Genomic DNA, 23,354 nt, shown 5'->3' with positions numbered 1-23,354 from the left:
GTCCTAGAATAAACCATCTTCACGAAAAATCTGTACATTCCTGCTCAGCAGGAACACCTACTACTTCATGGTAGCAGCCCAAGTGCACATTCATACCCTTTGGGAAATGCCCATCTTCCCTTAACAATAGGCTACCCTGCCTTACATGACCATAAACAGCTCATAACCCCCTACCAGAGACACAAAGCATTGCCAGTAACAACCCTCTGCCCAGAAGGAAGTGAAGATTGGAAATAAATGCATATTCTCATACAGTAACAGCTCAGTAGCTGAAGTCCTTCAGGGTCCACAAAAGATTCACTGCTTATAAAGTTTACTACCAAAAAGATAGCAGAAAGGTAAATAAAAGATGAGGCAGGAAAATTTATAGGTGACCAGCGGTAAGTGAAAGCCAAAAAGATCTCAGGGACTTCCAGTGAAAAAGAGTGGTCGAGTAGCAAACTTAACAACACAAAGTTCAGTCCTAAAGAAGGTCAAGAAAGAAAAAATGGAAGAAAAATTTCCAGATCATTTATCTACTTTGTAGAACACTAAGTTACCAGCTTTCACCTTGGGGAGGTGGGATAAAGGCAGACTTTAATCAAATCTTCAGTTGAAAGTACAAAGAACAAACAGAATGCCAGTAAAAAGAATAGAGTAGGTAACAGAAAAAATCATTACATTTTGAAGAATCACTAGTTTTAAGTGTAAACACCCAGGCTATACTAGTTACACCAACTAAACAATGACATCATCAGCAGAAAAGCAGGTTCAAAATCTGCAGCTTAACAAAGAGAATAAACCTTTACCTGTGACTCCAGCTAGGCTGGCAATTTTGCATTAAGGAGATAAGTACCACATTGTTCATTCTCTGCTGTAAGCTATTTTTAGAGAAAAAAAAGAGGCACCTCCTGTATCATATCACATAAATTCATAGGATGTCTGTCACGTATGAGAAAAAAAAAGTATGTTCAACAACTCTCCACTATTTTCTGATATTATTTTTCAGCCAGCATTTGTGGGTAATAACTAATAACTTACATACCTCGTATCTTTGGCATAAACCCATGTGGATGTCACAATGACATTGCAATATAAAATGCACCTTACACAGTTTCAGCAACGATTTCTGAATATGGACAGCAAAGCAATTCACCTATTAATAACTATCTAATGATAATACACTGGCATCCAGAAGTCTTTCCACCTAACAAGGCAGTTCAGTATCAGTTGATAGGGTGGAAAAACTGTCAAGAAATTAACTCCTTTACATTCTCCACAGATGATAAAGGGTAAGAGAGATTTGATATAAATGCTTCCAAGATTCTTCTCATAACTTACTCCTTGTACAAGTAACTACATTCCTCTCATAGAAAAAAAAATATATGAAATATATATTTATTGAGCCTAAGCTTTCTAAACTTCAGTGGGTTTCTCTCTTCTGACAGTGTGTCAGGTCCTTAGAAAACAGTTAACAAATTTCACCAGAGGATGGCAACCTACTGTTACCAATAGAAGGAAAAATAACTAAAGAATAAATAACAGAGACTGTTACTGCAGAGTAATAGCCCAGTAAACTTAAAAAGTACTGATTAAGCAGAGAGGCCTATATGAGTACTGAAGTATTTGAGTACTTCTAAAGACTGAGTTCTACGTCCTGGCTTTACACCATTAGCTTACCAAAGGATAATCTCATCACTCCACATCTTCTCACCACCTCTTTCCCCAGTAACAATCTACTTAACACAGCAATACAAAGAATAATACAACAGTAGCAGACAAACTTTGTAAGACACAGAAACTTTAAGGAATTAAAGATACTACCAAAACATGATTTTAACTCGCCCCATCAGCTATGGCAAGGGCATACCACATAAATCAAAGCATACATGGGATTTCTTTCATATCCGTATTAAAAAAGCCAAACAGAAACAAAATTTTGAAGCATCAAACCACTTCAGATTGAGATGTCTTCTGCAAGCAAGACACCCAATGAGGAAAAAAACATTTTGTAAAGATACCTAACCCACACAAACCTCAATCTCCCATCACAAATCCTAGTCCACCTCATAATCTTAATCATATTAGTCCCAACATATATCTTCATTTCCTATATTTCTTTCACTGCAATATATCCATGGGTTAGAAACACAGGTTCAGAATCAACTAGCCAGTTGTCTAAAGATGAGTCTATGAAACTCACAGATCATCAAGTGCTTGCTTTTGCTGCTAAATGAGTTAAAGAAGGTGAAGAAGTGTTGATTTTTTTCTTCCATTTTCCAGTATTAATAGTGTCTTCCTCCTCTGCTTAGATGTCAATTTACATGAAACCTGCAGGAATTCAGTGCGCACAGGCTAAAAGTGCTCTGTGCTCAGAAGCGTCAGGCAAGAGAAAAAAGGACATGGACAGAGAAAAACCACAGCTATTTGGGTATCACTGCATGACCTTAAAAGAGTTGTAAAATCATAAAACCAGAATGAAATAATAGGCTGGATGAGCAGACAACAAGGTGGACTAAAAACTGGCTGAGTGGCAGGTGATCTAGTGAATTCCAGTCAGATTCCAGCAACCAGCGGCATACCACAGGGGTCTGTCTATATTGGCTCCAATTCTGTTTATAATCTTCATTAATGCCCTGGATGGTAGGACCGATTACCCTCAGCAAGTTCACGGATGACACAAAAGTGGAAGGAGTGACTGATACACCATGCTGCCACAGAGGGACCTCAACAGGTTGAAGAAAATGGCCAACAAGAACTCATGCAGTTCAACAAAGGGGAGTCCAAAGTCATGTACCCAGTGAGGAATAACCTCATGCATTGGTAAATACTGGATGACTTGGAAATCAGCCTTGCAGGAAATAACCTGGTAGGCCTGGTGGTCAAGTTGAAAGTGAGCCAGCAATGTGCCCTTGTGGCAAGGTTAACAGTATCCTGAGCTGCTTTAGAAGGATAAGGATGACCTACCTCTTCATTACCAGTGTTGCTGTCACTGAGCTATTCCATAAGTGGGGAAGCTACAGAAGCCTAGATTCCTATGGATTTGAATCTAACGATCCTCAGGTTCATCCAATTTGTCTCCACCATACACCAACACCTCAGCATATTCTCCTACAATTGCCTTCCACAGCTACCACCTGTTTGGCTGCCAAATGACAGAGCTACAAGTATGCCAAGGGGTTAGTCAACATCTCCATTTCATCTTGCCATCTGGCTGCTTACTCTAAGAAGGAGGATTTGTAACTGTCTTTCTCTCAGTTAAAGTACCTCTTCAGAGTTTTTTCCTCTGACCAGGTGCTATTTTTCACAGGTTGGTAACAAATACACATATATTTCCCTCTATCCTGTGTCAAATTTGGATATAATTAGCAATGAGGATCAAAAGGTACTGAGTGAAATAAGTGACAAAGACAAAAGTCTAATTCTTTAGCAAATCAGTAAGTGAAACTTTGTCTATTCTAAACATAGTGGAAACTTCCAAAAAGTTTCACATCACCAAGTATTGCATCAGGAATTCCAGCAGCAGCATTTCTCAAAAGTGATGGAAATGCCTAAGAGCAGAACAGTAGGGAAAAAAGTACATAAATTAAGATATGCAATTTTGAAGCATTCATACTGGTTTGCTAAAGAGGTGAAAAGTTTCAGCTACCTAAAATGGGTTAGGCATAAGAAATCTATATAACTATTATGAAATCTTGAAATAATGTAATTTCACAAAGCATATACCTATGTATGTCCCAAGAAGCAATATTTACTACCTCTCAAAGACAGCAATTACCAGGATTAAACTATGTGCTGCATTCCTTCAACCATAGTTGTCCATTGACAAATCTCACAATGTTTCTTTTCAAGTTAAAATGAAATCTAAACTAAAGTTTCTGCTAATATTTTGACATTTACTAATAGTAATTCTACAAATAGTTGCATTCACTGGATTGTGTTGAAAGAACATCAAATATCTCAAAGAAGAGTACTCATAAAGAAAAGACCAACATACCATGTTTTAACTATGCCAATTTGTTCTCTCTATAACTCAAGAGTTTCTGGATATTTTCCCAGGTTGCTCTGATTTCCAAAAAAAAATATTTCATAAGTGTTTTATTTTTAATGACAGATTAGCAAGAGCAAAACAACTAGCAAATGGAAAGACTAAGAATATCACCAAACATTACCACCCACTATTTCACAGTCTGAAAAGCAGATTCCTGGTCAAAATATTGCACTATTTACCCAGAAAAACTAAGCTACATAACAACAGACTAAAGAAACATTAATATTTCAATTTGATTTTGATCAAAATTTAACATCAGCATGAGAATAAAAGTAATGGTAAACTAAAACTAATGAAATCATATTCTGAAGCCTACTTTTTCTCCTCCTTTTCCATGTACAGAATAGAAGACTGTTTGACTGTTTCTTGGGTTTGTGTTTTCCCCCACTCTCTCCTTTCTGGGGAGACCAGAGGTCTGAGAACAAAGCTGCTAATGGGAAACGTATGGAAAAGCCCTGGAGTAAATGAAAATCTGACTCTAATTCCAAATGCCACGTATCACATACCACTGTCTAAAATTATTTACCAAGATAAATGTAAGATTTACCCTGCATTCTCAGTAAATCACCTGAGATTTAAGATAATATTCAGAATAAAAGAAACAGAAAGGCTTTCATAATTATTTAAATATTGATTAGTTTGGAATAAGTTTGGATGCTTCTCAAAGCTTGTGTTAGCCAATAAAAAATTAGCTGAGCAGAATATGCTGCCAACAGACAGACTTGTTGCAGTTTTTCACATAAAATATTAACTCAACTGAACAATGCAATTCTGGATTTAACCATTATGTTGCTATGATTGCAGTGGGAATACCATACAGCCAAGATTTTCTATGCACAAACACTTTTTCTGTCTCAAATTCTTGTCCAGGAAAAATTTGAAGACTATGGGATTTCTGGAACAGAAGCACTGTGGATGTAGTTTTCATGAGAATCCCACACATTTCCACACACTGCTAAGTTTTGCCACAAGCTCCCTGTCCATAAGCAGTAAATTTAACTAGCCTGGATGCATTAGACTAGCTGCATATATAGAGACCATCTATTAATCTCATGCAGTATGTTTCATACACCAGATTTATTATGCATGAACTACCCACCACTCATACAGAGGTCTCTGTCGAAGACTGCAACACTGAAATTAATATGCTCACATCACAATTACATCTCCAGTAACTGCTAATGAATTACATTCACTGTTAAGAATGGAAAAAGTCTCTTAGCTGATGGTTTGCCAAAGATGTAAAATTTCTTTATGGACAGAGAGGGAGCAGGTCATTGACAGAAGCATGCAGTTGCCTGTGTTATTTCCAGGGCTTTTTAGGTATAAAGACCAATGAAAATACTTTCCTTCAAGAAAAACTCTTCACACAATACCTTAAAGTCCTTTGTTTCTCATCTGTAGAAAACTGGCCTACTGTTCTAAAAGATATTTTACCAAAAATTATATCTCATTTAGGCCACCAATAAGAACACCCAGACACTGTACTATTCTTCTATCAGCAATATCCTCTTCTATATTCTTTCTATTGTACAAGATGAAACAAGGAATAACAGACTGAATGACTCATGGGTCTATTACCACAAAACATGGTAAAAGAAACTATCCAAGACTCCATTTGGAGTTTTAGATAGCAGGCATTCCTTAAGAGAGCACAGGGCACACATGTAAATCATTTCATAAAGATGAGTACAAACAGCATCCATCTATCCAACAAACTTAGCATATTTACAACTTTTCCAGGAAATACTTTACATATTCACCACATTTCCTGGAACTAATTGTAATATTTGCATATTAATTACACATGCGCGTTCTTGCTGAGAAGTGGTCTTCAGAGGTTTCTGGTGGTCATTAACAGTCTTCCTCACTGCATCCTCTGTGCTTGCGCATGTGCAAAAGACTCTTGTGAATTACTTAATAATTGTATCTGTGTTTTAGCTCAGTTTGTTCTGAGTTGCTCCTTAGCTTGAAGAACCAGCATGCCTGCCTTGGTTACTCCTTTCTTATCTTCAAATGTTACCCTTGTTTTATACACACCCTAAGGTCGCACTGGCCCATCTTGCTCTCAAGGTGGTCCCAGCTTGCAACCTAACATCTTGCTCTCAAAAAAGCGGTCCTGATTTACAACCTAACATCTTGCTTACAATTAACAGAGTGGTTTTAATTTACAACTTAGTATTTTAGCTTACAGGTCAGTAATAGGCCCCATTTTTTTAACATGAAGATTTAGAAGCCATTTCCATATTAACCTGACGAGTAGATGCCCAGATTCAGGAAGTGATATAGTAATCTAGTATTCGGCAAGAGTAATAAAGGCAACTGTCTACTCACTTCTCCAGCAGCAATACTGTTTTAATACTGCAACATAATTATTACCTATTCAAGACACAGTTAGTGTTTAATACGTAGAAATTAATATTTTCATGAAAGCCTACTTTGATTTTTGGAAAGCATATTTTTTTTTTTTTTTAAGCTACTACATATAATTTCCATTTAGATGTCATCCTCCTGTAAATTACTTCCAATATTTTTTATTTCCTCAAATACAGGGCAAAGATGAACTTTTATTTAACTCCATTTAGAAAAAGGACTAACATAGAAAAAGGAAGTCAAGTAAATTTCAGATATCTACAAATCACAAGTAAATGTCACTGTAATGGTATACTTTGTCCCCAGCTTCACTAACTGCATAATACAGTCCTATAATAACGATCAGCAGAATCTTCAGGTAATGTGATAAAGTTTGAGACAAAATAATCAGAGCACTTTTAGAAGCAAAAGTAAATATGCAAATATCTAACCTGAAATGGGTATTGAACTTAACAGTTCTACCAGACAAACTATGCTTCTATACAGTGGCTTGTGATTTTGGCACACTGGATAGGAAGATAAAGTTTGTTCTGATGCTATGCAGAAGAAAATATACTTCAAACCTTCAACTACTGCTATCATACCCAGACCCCATAAAGTACTTTCTTGAGCAACATAAGAGATCCCTTATTTGTCATGCCAGGATCACAGCTAAAAAATACCATTTTCCTATACAGTATAGCAATGAACTTTTCAGAACACAAAACAGAGTAAGCAAGTACAAGGTCAACAGGCCACTATCTCTTCTCGTTGAGATCACAATTAAGGTGAAATCTGCAGAAAATTATACATTGGTACTATAATCCCTTCGTATTTTGGCTCTTACTGGAAAAAAAAAAAAACTTAAGAAAAAGGTCTTCCTAGAACAAAAAATATTGCTGTTCAAAGCTAAATAAAGTGCATTCAGATTGAAACTTAAAACCTTTCAGAAAAGTAGAAACTTAAGTCAAATCTAAACCCAGTCTTCAACATTCTTCTTACTGCTTCCATCCAACAGATGGAATAAAATGGAATAAAAACCTTTATAGAGACATTATATAGATTCTTGGTTGGTGGGTTTTTTTTGTTGGTTTGTTTTTTTGCTTGGTTTTTTTTTTCAATTATTCTTAAGCACAGTGAACATTTTAAAAAAAAGGTTTCTTACCATACTAACCAAAAATCTCAGATGTTTTGTTTCAGTGCATTTCACTGGAGCATACATATGTAATATTTCATTATTCGTGTTTCAGGAATGCTTGGCCTTAGCAACACCTATGCACACTTCTGCTTCTTGTGCCTTGCGCTTAGAAAAGAAAGGATAACACATGCTTCTTCCTTGAACAGTTCCATCCCAAAATGAGAATGCACAGGAACTTGAGAAAAGGAGAAAATGTAAGCATGGAAAACACATCTATTAGATGTGCAGTTGCTTCCTGAAGTAGCTTTTCTATCTCTCTGAAGAGTACCTATCCACTCAATATTCTATACTAGGTAAACTGAGCAACTAGCAGTTCTAAACAATTACACCCGTCATCTCTGCGACTGCTTTTATAACAGACTTCTTTAAAGGTTTAAGCAATTAGCCCTGAGTTCGACAAAGATGTGAAGAAAGGAGTTTTGGAGAGCTGTCTTGCAATAACATGTTTAAAGGCAACTACCACTATCAGCTCAATTCTGCTAGACTTCAAGCACTGGTTTCAAGCCATTCCTCATCCCTTGACTAAGACCCAGTGAGATAGGTTTTGGTTTTTGTTTGGTTTTTATGTTGGGTGGTTGTGGGTGGTTTTGGTCTTGGCTTTTTGTTGTTGTTGTTGGTTGGGTTTTTTGGTTTGTTTTTTTTTTCCTTTTTAAGATAATTAGTTTTCTAAAAAGAAATCATTACAGATGTTTATATTCTGGCTGCAAATAGTTGCAGACACTACCTTCACTATCAAAAAGTGCTACGACAAGGCAAAAGTCACTTGTCACAAACTTGATGTAAGGCAACAAGGATAATTCCTAGTTTACCATGGAAGATTTGTAACTAACGCCTAGACCAACCCACCCTCCCCTAATGAAACAGCTGCTATTATGAAGGTTTTGAGTCTGAACCATGCTAAGTCCTCACCAGAAGCAGCCATAAGGCTTTCTAGAATCTCAGAAACAGAAGACCTTCTGCCACAGAGTAACTAGATAAAATAACCATGAAACCCTGCCTCAGCTCTGCCAAGAAGCAGCTGTGACTCACAAACTACTCAAACAGTAGAGAAACACTTCAATTTAATTACTTGCCATAAATCAAATGAAGTATCTCCCAAAACAGCTTTAAGAAAATCCAAACAAAACTGAGATAAAAATGGAGAGCAACTGAAGGAAATAAAGGTACAGAGATTATATCTTTCCTTATAAGAGAATATGCCAGAGTACAGGTGAATTATGTGTAATAATACTTGCTGTTTCTACGAAAGTTTCCAAGTCACAGATTCTGACTTCAGAAGAAATGTACTGCAGGCCATAAATGTAATGCTGGCTGTGACACCAGCATTCAAGGTCTTGTGTTAAAATGAGAGGATTTATTCTTGAGTAAAAAAGAGGAATAATAAAAATTAAGAACCAGTTTAAGGATGACCTCCAGTTTCCAGGCTATTGGAAAAAGCTGAAGGGTTGCCTGGGAAAACCCTCTATTTCACAAGGCAGGACAGTTGTAAATTATTGCTCTAGAAATGCTCAAATGAATACATCTACCATGAAAAGAAGCATTCTATAGTCACTGCAAAAAACAAGTAAGGACTTTCATTCTCAAGCACACTCAAAAGAGTAAGTAGGAAGCATTTTCCATCATGTACAAGGGGAAAGTTTTTGCTAATGCAAAACTTTCCTATGCATGATCATTTAGGAATTCTTTGGCAGATAACTTGGACAACTTCTTATCCTTCTCTAAAAGTGCCGGGGGGGTTGGGACGGGGATAAGATTAAAACACTTTGTTGGCTATAAACATATGAATCGCAGATTGGACACAAACACGGAACAATCTGAAGTTGCAGGCACATTTTCTAATTTTTTTAACAAAAACGCATGAAGTCCATAGCTAAGCTAACAGACGAGGTATTAACATAAATTATTAAGATAAAGTAGAATTGACATTATCTCTTTTAAGTATAGATCACTTTAGGGCATTGCAGTTAGCAGTTCTGTTTGAAATATATGAGTGGAAGTGCCTGATTTGGAATAGATTGCAGGAATGAAGTTAGTTTAACTGGATGCTAAGAATGATATCCCAGTGAGCAGCAAGTCTCTAGTCAACTTCACACATTAAGAACTTAACATAGTAAGCCCTCAGATTTTGCTGGTAGATGTTTTTTTAAAGACAGGAGGGTCATGCTTAAGCATGGAAACAATGGAAATATACACTACCATCTTTTTAAAATGGTAATCACAAAATGAGTGTCATTTTACACTATCTCAAACAAATAACATTGAATAAACTGTTACAAAAGCAATGGGGTCAAGTACAAAGTGTCCTACTCCATCTGGACTTACCAACTGGTGTTGGTACTGCTCAAGGATCTATGCACTCTGCGTTCAGCTATATCACTTTTCTCACCTTCCTCCACTGCAAAACACTGTATGCATCTTTAGTTCTATTTATTATGTTTATTACTTTTCTTTATTAACAAGACACCTGTCATAATATGATCACCCATATCATTTTAAACAGAACACAAACCAGGCAAAATAAAGGGCATGTTAAAGTTTGAGGTCCAATTGCTCATGCTGCCTCAAGAAAATTAATATACCTGCATCACTGAACAGTGGTTGTAAAAACAGACACTCTCAGTTTGTACTGCTGTAATCGCAGCTATACAATCACCAGTTAAACAGGCAATATCCCAGAACTCCACATGGGAGGAAAACACAGTTCAAAGTCATCTAGCTTGCAACAACCTAAGTAGGCTGTATAAAAACACAGAGTCTAAAGCAAAGTATATTTGATAAACCATTCAATTACTACAAATGTAAATGTGACAACAGTGACTCTCTCCCCAGAAGAGATTTATAATTTCATACAATAGTCCATGATATTTTAGAGTAACCACACGTTCTTTGCTACAGATATTACAGCTTACATGAGTTTTAAACTCATTTTATTATTCCAGTATTGATTATTTATGATTACTTGTTACTGTGGAAGTAGAAATATTATAAGATGAGGATTATTTAAATGCCTCCACTGTAGAAACTAAAATCCATATATCAAAAAAAGTAACCCCTCCCAATACAGCATTAATCTTCTACGGTTTCTAACACAGCGATACATTCAGAAAAAAGTTTCAACCCTCCTCATCTATTAGTTTTTCTAAGTAAACTATCTATGCTCTAAATTGATACTGTCATAGCAAACAAATTCTCACTCACCCTTCCATTCAAAAAGCCTCTGCAATACAAATTTGAACATGCCACGAGGTTTAATACTTAGCTTTTGCTTTTGAAGCAAACCAAATGGCAATACAAGTTGTTCATTGCACAGGGTAATGCACATGTTTAACCAAACACCTGATGAGATCAGGGTTTCTTAATGTATTTCTTCTAGATGCACAGATGCTTCTAGTGAAGGTTCTAAAATTTCAGTGTATCACTGGTTATTAGTAGAAGCTACTTGACAACTGCTATGGGATTACATTAATTCCCATGTTACGAGGTCATTAAATTCTTGCTCTGTCATTTTTCTACACCTGGATCAGTCTTTGAAAACCAAATGCAACTGCATTTGTTAACTAGTAATTAATATACTTCAAAGGTGTGGGGTTTTTTAAAACACAAAAAGTGAACAGTTTAAAACCACAGCAAAATAAAAATGCAGGGAACGTAGAATGTGAGAAAAATGCAATTATTTGTTAAGTACAGGAACGCTTAGGAAGAAGAGAGAACAAAGAGAGGAGGTTATTCAACCAGCAAATCCACCTGAGTGGAGGAGATACGGGAGGCATATCCTCCATTTCCCATATCATGGATGAGAGGAAAAGGCATGTTTCTATTTCAGAACAATAATAAGCAACCAATGAATCCATGACAGGACTTACACACAATAGCTTGTACTGCTTTCTAGTAAAAAAATAGGACAACTTTTGAGGGTTTTTTATTCTTTTAGAACTGCACTGTCACCTAAAAAGCACATTCTTGAAACAGACATAAAACCTACACAAAAAAATCACCTTTAATTTCCTCTTTAAAGTCATGACTGTAGCATGTATACTCAAGTGATAACAGACTAATAAAAATCAACCAGTAACCACAACCTGCTTTTAATTAATAGCCAATGAAGAAAGTTAGTTCCAAGTACCATTTTATCACTATATGCAAAATTTACAGCCTATCAAATCCTCGGGATTATTTTTCAAAAATACTTCTTGTAAACTCAACTGTTTTCAGTTGCTCAACATGCTCTTCTTCCTAACAAAACAAAGCAACACATATAAACAGGCTGAATAAGGTTAGGGTTGCCACAGTTTTGATCTTGTAATAACACCTACTAAATGGGAAGTAAGTAGAGACCACCCAACAAGGTTCAGGTCAGAGACAAAAGTAAGCCACATATGGCACAGCTCTGTCTTCCTTTCCTTATCTAAACAGGGTAGGTCTTGGCTCTGCAGCACTGTTAATATGATCTGATGGCCCCTTTTCCTCAACCTTTAAAAATGCATATTCACACAGTCCTAAAATAACTTTCCACTGAAGTCCAGAATAACATGAAGTCCATAAGAGCTATTATTAACTGAGTGCTCCGGACTCTTGCTGGGCTGGAGGCTCTGCAAAATCAAGCAGTGCAATACCTTGATTTGCTGAGAGCTCTACACTTAAGTAATTGAATTTTCAGATTAGCTCGTGGCACAGAGGGGCCTTGGCAGATCATATATGAGACTCACACAGGCTGCAATGTTTGTGGACTGCCACTTAAGACCTAGAAATCAGATTTTATGTGCCTACAATCTGTATCTGAAGTGCAGCCCAGTCTAGATGATATGTGCCTAAGGCTGATTCTTAGTACAGAAACCCACAGGCTTTATAGGGAACCAAATGACAACTTTCAAACTTCCTCACTCTATTTGATTATGCGTTGTCTTTTCTACCATGCAATCACTTAGAGTATCAAACTAACATCACCAATTCTTACCTAAACTACAGAACTCCTTCAAAGTTGTCAACTGAGGATTTTCAAATTTTGAACGTGAGGCTTTCCTTCAGATGTCTGATTGCAGGGCCAGACACTAACTGAAGAGCTTTAATTCTAGTGAGATCATGCTTTCAAAACAGTTCTCAGTTTTAACTTTCGCAGCTTAGCTTCATTTGATTTCCTTTAGTCTTCTATGAACAATGTGCACTTTCCTTCTTTCTTTTCTCTAGGCTCCATATGGACCATTATAAGTTTGTTGGTTTGGTTTGTGGGATTTTGTTTGGGGGGAGAAGGGGTAACACAAAGAAACTCAAGAATCTTTTACAGTTAAATGATGGCTAGAAGAAAAAGGCCAAGCAGTATAATTTATTCCTTCTTATATCAGGGCCAGTCCCATTCACATCAGGGCCACTGGCTGTCTACCTACTCACCTGCTATTTTGCCTAAATTTGGAAATTTCAGAATTTTTTTAAGTTGGCTGTACTCAACCAGCTAAGTAAACCTAAAGCCACAAAACATTAGAACAGAAATCTTTCTTAAGCCTTCAGTTCAGAACCCCACTTGAAATAGGTAACAGGTCTCATAAGTTGAAGGCAGTTAATGAAGAGGGCAAATATGATTTCAAACAGTTTCATTTACAAAAAGGATCATTCCAAGTTTGGCATAAGAAAATAAATCAACTTCAAGCCACTCTGACTTCTAGCTCGATACACATCTTACTTTGTATCACAACCACAAATGATAAAAGTTTACACAAATTCAAGAATAAAAATAAGTCCTTAGAAAACATTTTTTAAAAGTGAAAACCAAAACACAGTGAATTTGTTGCAGCTTTTGAAACAAGAACTCTTACATGAGTGATGAGTGATGTTAAATTTAATCCTCTCATTATCCTTCTTGTGAGGCAATTCCTCCTACATTGCAAATGAAAACTAAGAGAAGATCAAACCACACAACCTGACCAAGATCACAGAGTATAGACTTGTTTATACCCAAGATAGTTCCTTTTTTATTGCATAAACCCAAATGTATTATACCCATGGCTAGATCTGCATCATCTTCTGCAGCTAAATATGCTTTAAATCAAGACCTTTGCTGAAGTTTCTCCAAAGGACAGACTCTTGCTCTGTCACCATGGATTTTTACATGAGATTTTAAGTCTCCTGACAGCTCAAGAGAATTTAGGACACAACCAATAGTAGAAACGACAGAAAAATATCAGGTATAGAATTAATATTCTAATTTGGTTCAATTTTCATGTTTAAATAGTTCTATTTTTTGCATGTTTTACTTGGAACTGTTATTATGACAAAGCTTCCAAAAACTTGCAACATGTTCTCTGCTTGTGCTTAAAACCCCAACCTTTGCAGCAGCAAATAAAATTTTACTAACTGGCATAGCAAACTTGGTGGGCTTTTTTGATTTATCATTATTATAGCATTCAAATTATTTAAAAAATAAATTACTTTTTTAGTATTATTTAGGTTTAGTGGTGCAATATAGCTATTCCAGTCTTCACTGTTAATCATGGATTAGGTAGTTTTAATTTCAGTGTTTCAATCTCTGTCTTGTACTTCCTATTCGCCATATAAATGCACAACTGCTTTATTTTAGTTCCAGTATTGCCGAATCCTGAATACCATTTTGGTCATGACTTCTGGCACTTTATATCCCAAATGTTAGAATCTTGGAAGATTCATTTTCTTAAGCAATTTTTCTGTTCTCAGTGTTACAGCAGAAACTTGTAAAGGTCAAGCAAATTACCAGTTTCAGGAATCTCAAAGGCAGAAAAAGAAGTAAAACTTACTATTGCATTATTTTCTCAAACATGGTACTTCTAAGACACCTAGGCTTTTTAAAAACCAGGACCTTCCTTGTGAAGAGCTTTTGATATAATTCTTTTATCAAACCAGAAACATAACTGGTTTTGATAAAACATACAGTTAAGCCAGGACAGCATCTCACTTTGACAGAAAAATAATTGTCCTTTTTCTCATTTTTTGGTATGTATTATAGTTACTTAAGTATCACAGAGCAGCAAAAGCAGATCACCACGCCTGACTTTTTTTTCTTCCTCTTGAAGGGTATAAATAAGTATTTTTCTTCAGTAAATCAGTTTGTATCTCACGTCATACTTGTCTTTTTCATAGGAAGATTAATGCTCTTTCCATACAATGTAGCAAGAGCATGTTGGAAACTCACTGGAGATCTTTAACTTCAAAACTCTGAGAAGTACGCCACTGTACCAACAGCACTGTATAACACAGCTAGCGTGCAGGAAGTGAGAAATATGGATTATGGAGGGGAAAAAAAAAGAGCTTTACCATAGCACTATGGAGTGCTTTCCCTCATTCCTGATAAGGTTAATTTTTTTACTGTTTCTTAACTTCATCCTCCAAATCCTTTGCATAAGTGAATCATTTAGTTGAAACTGCACTACGAACTAATGACCTCTGTAACACTTTGTGAAAGCTTTATTTATTTATTTTTTAACTGGAACTGGTCACACTGAAGGAATCTTGCAAATGATTTCAAAGTGATTTTAACAAAAGGATAAATAGCTTCACAGTCTTATGACACAGCAGCTACAGAAACTGATGATGTGGCACAAGACTTTTTTCTTTACTGGCAAATCAGAAGGGGGCTAAGGCTATTATTTTGCTTTGCCTTTCCACAAGGCTCCTCACCACAAAACATGGCTTAGAGACATCTTTTGTTCCTCCATCTGGGTTAGGCTGTTTCTCAGATGATTTCACCAGCGCAGTAACTTGCTGCCCGCTACAACTTGAGCTTCACAGACTTCCAAAGAGTAAGTTTGCTTGGTAAGCAGGAATAAAATGAACTGATTGTGTTATTTCTGCAGTTAAAAGTGATTCATGCATGCTAATAATATTTAGCTTTCAGTTAGTGAACTGTTTACAAATACAGTTACTAAGCTTTGAGTTTATTACAGATGTAGGGAATCATGTTTTTAAGGTTTTCTGTTTTCTCTCAGCTTTGTAAGTGTGCCATTTACCACACTGTGCGCACCTGACTTGTGTCTTCCATGATCAGGATTCACCTGACATGAATCTTTGTTTTAAAGCTAGTTAAGTTCTTAGAACTGCTTTCTGAAGAAGTGCTAGTATCTCAGTGCTTTGAGACATGACCTGCAAGCCTGGCAGGACAGTTATTATTCTACCAAAAATGCACTCAACTACAACCAAGGTATTAAAAAAACAACCAACCAACCCCAAAATCCCCCCAAACATCTTTTCATAAAAACAGGAGAGACTTTGGTACTTATTCTATATGAAGCAATGATAACTCTCTTCACATTGTCTACATGTCAAGTAGATCAATTGCATGAAGGCGTAGGTAAGCTTTGTCCTTAAACTGAGCAGAACTTTACAGAGTTGTTCCTCTTGCTAAGGACTGCTGTGGCATTGAGAACCCAAATTATTCATTGGAAGTTTTGTGACACCTAGTAGAAGTGCTGAGAGAACACAACCAGAAGGTGAAGCTAAAGTTCCAGACTAAAACTGAGAGGGAGTAACAGGAATCAAACAGGAAACAAAGAACATGAAATAGGCATGGGGGACAGATTTTGTAAGGATCTGTTTAAAAGAGCCAGAATTAAGTCACAGGATGTAGAGACAGATTTTACACACCAGGTCTGACTAAATGTTAGAAATATGGTAATACAATGTTCTCCCAATATACATTGTCTCCTCTGGAAGCACAGAACTGCTTCTCAATCCAGCAAGCGTCTGCAAAGTTTATCAGCATAGCACATTTACATAGTGCTTGTAGTGCAAAGCTGCTCTCTGTGTAGATGTATTTCTGCTGTTTATTTAGATTAGCTCAGGTATCTGAGGATGCTGTAGGGAGATGGAAACCTTGACTCCATTCAAACCTGATTTTAAGATTTTAATCAGTTACAAAACTTGATTAAAGGAAGATTAAATACAAATGATACAAATTCAGAAAAGCAAGTTAGACAACAGCACAAATGATTTCACCCAGTCATTGTCATACACTGGCTCTGTGCAATACAGGAAGTTGACAAGCATGTATTAAATTCCATGATATCGTTACTACTTTATTTCTTAGAATTCTCTCTCATTTAGTTTGTGGAATACGCCATGCATTATGCATCAATCACCACTATGAAGTATAAGAAATCAGCATTTAGAAGTCTTACCTCCTTTGTTATTGCGTTCAGTAAACAGATCTAAAGAGCACCAAGATAAAGAGCCCCCAAACAAAAAACACGAATGTCATTATTACAAAAAAAGATAAAAACCAAACAGAGCGTATCTGCTTTCCTCTGCCTCAGGGTTCCCGTAATATACTGAGTAGAGTCCCTTAAGGTTTTCCTTTATTAATGTGCTCTGACCTGCAACGTTACATTTTGACTCATCTGCTGTTTAAGTTGAACTGCCTGACATGATTCAGAACTCTAATTCTGCCAAATAATAGGGTTCCTCTGACTGCACAATGTGTTCTAAAATGTTCATTTGGCTTTAAAGAACAGAAGTTTGACAGGCAAAATTATTTGTTTTTGACAGTATCAGTATTTCATCTCAGAAGATGAAATTCAGATGAAACTAATTTATTTTGAAGGTAAATTAGTCAATGCTAATTTATAAGTTACTACTATTACAGAAGCATGGGAAGACTAAAGAAAACTTTTATCAATGAAGATCTTACATTATGTGCAGTACACAGTGGTTCAATTGCATTCAGTTATAAGAACAGAAAAATTAAATTTTTATCATCATTAATGTGCTCTATCAGCCATTCTTTGCAGAAAATAGAAAAGCAACATAAAATGCTACAAAACATGCAATTACCAATGCCATGTACATTCCTATTTTACCCAGACAACTGGCAATGAAATCTATTTCACTGTTCTATTTATAGAAGCAACCCTGCATTTACCTTGCCTTAGATGAGGATATACAGTTTTAACAAAAATAACTGTAAGAACAAGACAAGCCATGGCTTGGGTGCTTATAAGGCTAGTAAATTTCTTCACAAGGACTGTAGTACAATGCTAACTTGAATTATTTAGAGAGATACTGAAATCCCACTGTGGAATATTTTCAAGGCTCATGCAGACAAAGGCTAGGCTCTCTGTCGGAGATGGAAAAACTTCACAGAATCATGGAATGGTTTGGGTTGGAAGGGACCTTAAAGCTTACCCAGTTCTAACCCCCTGGCACAGGCAGGGACACCTTCCACCAAGTTGCTCCAAGCCCCATCCAACCTGGCCTTGAACACTGACAGGGATGGTGGCATAGCCACAGCTTCTCTGGGCAACCTGTGCCAGGGACCTCTCCACCCTCACAGGGAAGAATTTCTTCCTGGTATCTAATCTAAATCTATCCTCTCTCAGCTTAAAGCCATTCCCCTTTTCTTGTCTTGATGCTGCTTAAAACCAAAACTTGCGTGTTACTTCCTTTACCACTAAAACTTATTTTTCCTTCTCATCAACAGGATAAAACCTACAAATTTAACCATGGGAATTCTGAGCCAGCTATCAATCATTCACCTCCTCTGGGCTGTTATAGTCTTTTGTCAATATGAAGACTATGATTTTGAGGATGAATATGATGAGGTGCCAGATCAACACTCATTTTATTTTAATCCAAGTACACAAGCTGAAGTTCCTCACTTTCCTTTTCCAGTTGAGTGTGCCAGAGAGTGCTTTTGTCCACCAGCTTTTCCATTATCAATGTACTGTGATCATCGTAAACTTAAGACAATACCAAATATCCCTAGTCACGTCCAACAACTTTATCTGCAAAGCAACGATATTGAAGCTGTGCCTGCAGGACCATTCTCTAATGTTACCTTCCTAAGAGAAATTAACCTCAGCCACAACAAAATTAAATTTCATATGATCGACCATGGTGTTTTTGCCAAACTTCCAAACTTACTGCAAATTCATTTACAACATAATGAATTAGAAGAATTTCCATTCCCACTCCCTAGCTCTCTCGAGAGACTCCTCCTTGGTTTCAATAAGATTTCTCGGCTATCTGGAAATGCACTGGAAGGACTGCCTAACATAACCATGCTTGACCTCTGCAATAACTTTCTTGACGACTCAGTACTCAAAGGAAAGCCCTTTTTAAACATGAAAAATTTAATGCAGCTAAACTTATGCAACAACAAATTGCAGACTATGCCCCCTGATCTACCATCATCACTTATGTATCTCTCTCTTGAAAATAACTCAATTTCTTCTGTTCCAGAAAACTATTTCAACAGACTTCCAAAAATCATTGCACTAAGAATGTCTCGCAATAACCTGCAGAACATTGCACGCAACACTTTTAATCTACCCAACCTTCTAGAACTTAATCTTGGACATAACAAATTGAAACAAGTTTTCTATATTCCAAGAAGTTTGCAGCATTTGTATATCGAAGACAATGACATTGAATGTATGTTGATGGTTGCAATTCTTTAAAAGCAAAAAACATGGTGGATTTTGGCATTGGTTGTGGGAGGGGGGAGAGTTTGGTTTATTTTCCCTTCCATCCAGAGTTAGGAACTTTCAGCCTATACTAAAAAACAAACAAACAAACAAAAACCTCAAACTATCAGAGGCATCTCTTTTGTTGTGTCATTGGTTTCAAGTACCTGCCATCTTACAACTTCTCACTTAGGTCACATATAAACCAAGCGTAGAATCCAGCAGTCATCCAAATGTACATGTTCAACAGGTACTCTGATGTCCTTTGCAGAGAGGTGAACTTGAGCTATTAGTTTACTGAACTAATCAGATCATGTGGAAGACCACCAACCCCATCATCTTCAAGATACAGTGAAAACACATGCTCTGTTAGTTGAAACCAAAATTAGAAATTAGTGAAATTAGAAAGGATTTTAGTCTTGTACCTTACTCCCTAATTTTCAATTTATTTTTTTTAAAGTTAGTACCAGTTTTTCATAACAAGCTAAAACCTTTTTAAAAATTGCTGTTTAGGCAATTGATCAAAATATAAAGAGAAAAGGAATTATGAAAATATTGCATTCACATAAAATAGTAATTATAAATTGTAGCAGTGGTTATACCTATTTTTTTCTTTAGCCCACAATTTCTTACTTTGCAAACCCCAGAATTTTTATCATCGTTATTTACAAATCAATTTAAAATAGATTATGTTAGTGCTGTGCACAACAAAAATATTTTGTTTCGATTTCAAAGCACAAGTTTCAGTTTTGCAATAGGTCTTAAACAGAACCATTTTCTGTATTTTAATTAACATTTTTCTCTCTCTTACAGTCATAAATGTTACTTTGATGTGTCCATCTATTGATCCACTGAACACCAACCAATTAACCTATATACGGGTGGACCAAAATAAGCTTACAATTCCAATCAGCACATATGCTTTCTTTTGCTTTCCTCACATTCGAACCATTTATTATGGTGAACAAAATGTTAATGGCAACAAATCAACTCAACTAAGAATGACAGTCTTCCGACGATTTTTAACACCAGAAGAATACCATGAAGCAGATGACGACCATGAAATACAGGATCACGAAACTGAAGAGGACCACGAAGCAGAAGATAACTATTTTCATCCATACCTTCAGTGAAGTAATTATCATTAATGGGTATATATAGAAACTGTTACTTAGTTGTAGGGTATTCATATCCACTACAGAACAGTGGGATAGTTTGGGATATTTAAGATACATCTATAAAGTGGAGATAAGATTTTAGTGTAGGTAAAAGCCTGTTATTGATGAAGTAAAAAACATAATACTAGGAGGAAAGAGCACCTCAGCATTAGATAGCAACCTAATATACAACCTGGGTTGATGATGGACCTATCCTTATGGTGAGCAGCCTAACTTGAAGAAAATTGACCTGAAAAAGCTTTTATGTTCTAAAGTGATCCAGCTTGCAAAATTCGTAAAATATAAATCAATCTCATGCTCAATAGCAACAAGCAAATAAGGCACACATCTGTCCAGCTACACACTAGAGAAAATAAGAGGGTGAGATCACAGAGATACTTCCACAAGGTTGCTCCACAACTTCCACAAATGAAGATGTTTCTTCTTCCAATTTCTAATTTGACAGGGAAAAAAACCCACAACAACAGTTTCAAATGTGCCTCATATTATGTTTGCAGTGTCCTGCCAACATGTATTATAACATGTACTTCTCAGCTTGTACCTCAACTACCACAACTCATTCAAGTCAAAGGAGATTGTAGTTTACTAGTAATATAGGCAATAAATGACCACTCATAGGTCTTAGAATCTAGGGAAAATTATGTGCATTAATACAACTGAACCACCAGTATTTACATTTTACCTATGCTTTTTCCCATTATTTTAGAAGGCAAATTAAAGTGTGATTTAATCTTTTTATTATAATTGTTCACAATGTAGTATTGGTACAAATAGTGGTGCTTTTTTTTTTAACTATTAATTTAGACTATTCTTCTCCATAGCTCATACCCATTAGCTATATTCTTTACAGTAGAACAAAAATTGCTTAAAGCAATCTAAAGAGAAGTACTACATACTATCTGAACTATTGTTATATGTCTTATGCCTAGAACAGATCCAAATATCTACAGGGTAAGGTAATACTAAAGGACACTTCACTGCTTTCATTTTATTTAAAATCTTTATTGTTCAGTACTTTGTTCCTGATAAATCTTTGTTAGCTGTAAGGAAGGATCACAATTTTCAACAAGAAGAACAAGTGATTGCAAGAACTGGAACCATACATCATACTACCAGCTTTACATTATAAGTGTACAAAAACTAAAAATGTGGGCAAACTTGTATTAGTATTTCTAAAACCTTTCAGACAGGTTTGGTTGTTACTCTTGCAATTTCAGTGATTTTTGGAAGTCCATCTTAGTTTTTTTGGTTTCTGATACAACTACAGTATTAAGAAAATGAAAATACTTGCTGACACTTTTAATGGAAAGACATTCCTTATAAGCCCATGGTTATAACCTTTAAGAATATATACAGTCTTTAAGAACAACTGGTGTAATAAATAGTGGATACAAAATTTACTATACCATTACCAAGTTGTGGGCCTTCAGACAACCCAAGAAATCGATTCTTTCTCTCCTTTTCCTTTCTTTATCTACTTTCTGAACAGATATAACATTCATGGTGAAACATTTTATGATTGCCCCACACAATTACAGTGCCGCAGTACCAGCCTCAAGTACTTCTGGCTTCATGAAGGAGGAATATATGTATGTGTTCATTACTTTATTTAAATAGTGTTACTTACAGTATATACACAGCTATAACTTTATAATTCTAATAATAGAAACATGTTGCATATTAGGGAACATTTATAAATTTTCAAGTACTTCAGATTTTAGAGTATAAGTGAATAGAGCACAAAATGCAGATCTAAACTAATAGACGCTTTTTTGAAAGGCTTGCTGAGCTTTTAAAAAGCTATCCACTTAACACTATTCAAATATAGTACAAGTACTGTATCTGTTATCACAAACTTTCTGCTTTTAAAAAAACATTTCTGAAGCAAAACGTAGCTTTAGTTTTAAAGTAGAATTAAAGATATTGACTTTGTAGAAACTAGGTATATTCACTTCTTAAAGTTTAAGTCAAACCAATAACCATTGAAAACTTTCTAGCTGTCTTATTACATTAATCTCATTCAGATGGAACATAGAATTGTACTGAACTTTTCATTCATTAGTATTATCACATCTCATCTGTGGCAAATACAATGCTATTATTTAATAAAGATTTTAGGGTTCTCAGGGAACAAAACACTTCCTAATCTTATGCCTGTATTAGAGATACAAGAAAAATATAACAAAGTTCAAAATTAATGGAATATCTAGATAAATATTGTTTGCCCTGGTAAGGCATAATTATATATGATATAATTAGAAAAAGATCAGAAAAAAGCAGTATCATCACCAAGAGTAAGGAGTATTTTCTATTAAAAAAGACAGTGAATAGCGAGAACTGACCAGTTCAGAAAAAGAAATGGCTATGGGGAGATACAGAAGATACCTGCAAAACTGTGAGTTGTATACACAGTGTAGGTCTGGGGAACAACTGCTCCAGAGCAAGACCAAGGAGCCATCAAATGAATCAAGTATGTACCAGGTACAAAGAAGGCAAACAAAAGTTTGTAAGCAATGAATAGCCAGCCCATTAAACTGGATGCCTGGGAACACATTGGACACAGCAGCAATTTCATACATTTCAAGGAAAGACTGGATAAATAATTGCATTTCTTGGAAGAAAGGTTGTTAAAGAGACAAAGCGCAGTAGGTACAGAAGTGCTGAGCTGAAAATTGCTGGAGAATGGAAGAATACTGGGACATGGGATGAGAAAACAATCATGCATGTTTATCCTGTTCTCAGTCTTCCCAAAGCATTTGCTTATGACCACTGCTGGAGACAGGTTATTCTAACACTAACCTTCATTTTGAATTCCACACCCAGTTCTACGTTTCCACTATCTCGGACTAAGTTAACATGCTGGTATTGCTCTTCACTATTAATAAATTCTTACTGCCTAGATATAATTGAATTTTAAACTTTTTTTTTTTTAAGCACTACCAACTATGGTTAGATGCTGAGGCATAGTCTAGTCAAATCTGGGAACAGCACGTGCTCCACGTTGCAGTGTTCTGTAGCAGAGAGGCTTCCATACTGATTCAGGTACACAAAGCAGCCCAGATGTGTGCAGAGTTCTACATAAACCAAATTACATTGCTACATAACCACACAGATTTTGCTATTAAAACATGTTTGCTTCATGTTTCTACTGGTATTTATTCTCAGAACATTAAATA

At 36.0% G+C, this 23,354-nt stretch overlaps 3 protein-coding genes across 5 annotated transcripts in view; 1 reads left to right on the top strand and 2 right to left on the bottom strand.

Moving 5' to 3' along the window:
• Window positions 1-23,354, bottom strand: part of PBRM1 (polybromo 1) — a 351,134-nt gene that overhangs the window by 278,251 nt on the left and 49,529 nt on the right. The window lies entirely within an intron of this gene.
• The window catches only part of CENPP (centromere protein P), a 133,482-nt gene that overhangs the window by 76,629 nt on the left and 33,499 nt on the right, over window positions 1-23,354 (bottom strand). The window lies entirely within an intron of this gene.
• OMD (osteomodulin) lies at window positions 15,225-20,923 on the top strand. 2 transcript variants are annotated; one of them, XM_061346991.1, is made up of 3 exons: window positions 15,225-15,343; window positions 18,016-18,968; window positions 19,814-20,923. In XM_061346991.1, exons 2-3 carry the CDS (start codon window positions 18,038-18,040, stop codon window positions 20,131-20,133), a joined length of 1,251 nt encoding a protein of 416 aa, XP_061202975.1. In that variant the 5' UTR covers window positions 15,225-15,343; window positions 18,016-18,037; the 3' UTR covers window positions 20,134-20,923. The 2 variants fall into 2 exon arrangements, with proteins under 2 accessions (XP_061202975.1, XP_061202973.1); XM_061346989.1 differs by lacking the exon at window positions 15,225-15,343 and having other exon boundaries at window positions 17,858-18,968.

This window comes from Neopsephotus bourkii, unplaced genomic scaffold (assembly GCF_033783945.1).
Source record: "Neopsephotus bourkii isolate Nb327-2 ecotype Australia unplaced genomic scaffold, CSIRO-AGI_Nbou_v1 NB_284, whole genome shotgun sequence".
NCBI lineage: Eukaryota > Metazoa > Chordata > Aves > Psittaciformes > Psittacidae > Neopsephotus > Neopsephotus bourkii.
The sequence above is the reverse complement of the archived record's forward strand: the minus strand, read 5'-3'. Positions and strand labels throughout refer to the sequence as shown.

Coding starts and splice junctions, on each gene's coding strand:
- OMD (XM_061346991.1), top strand. CDS start 18,038: ATGGGAATTCTGAGCCAGCTATCAATCATTCACCTCCTCTGGGCTGTT. Junction 18,969..19,813: donor CGAAGACAATGACATTGAAT/GTATGTTGATGG, acceptor TCTCTCTTACAG/TCATAAATGTTACTTTGATG.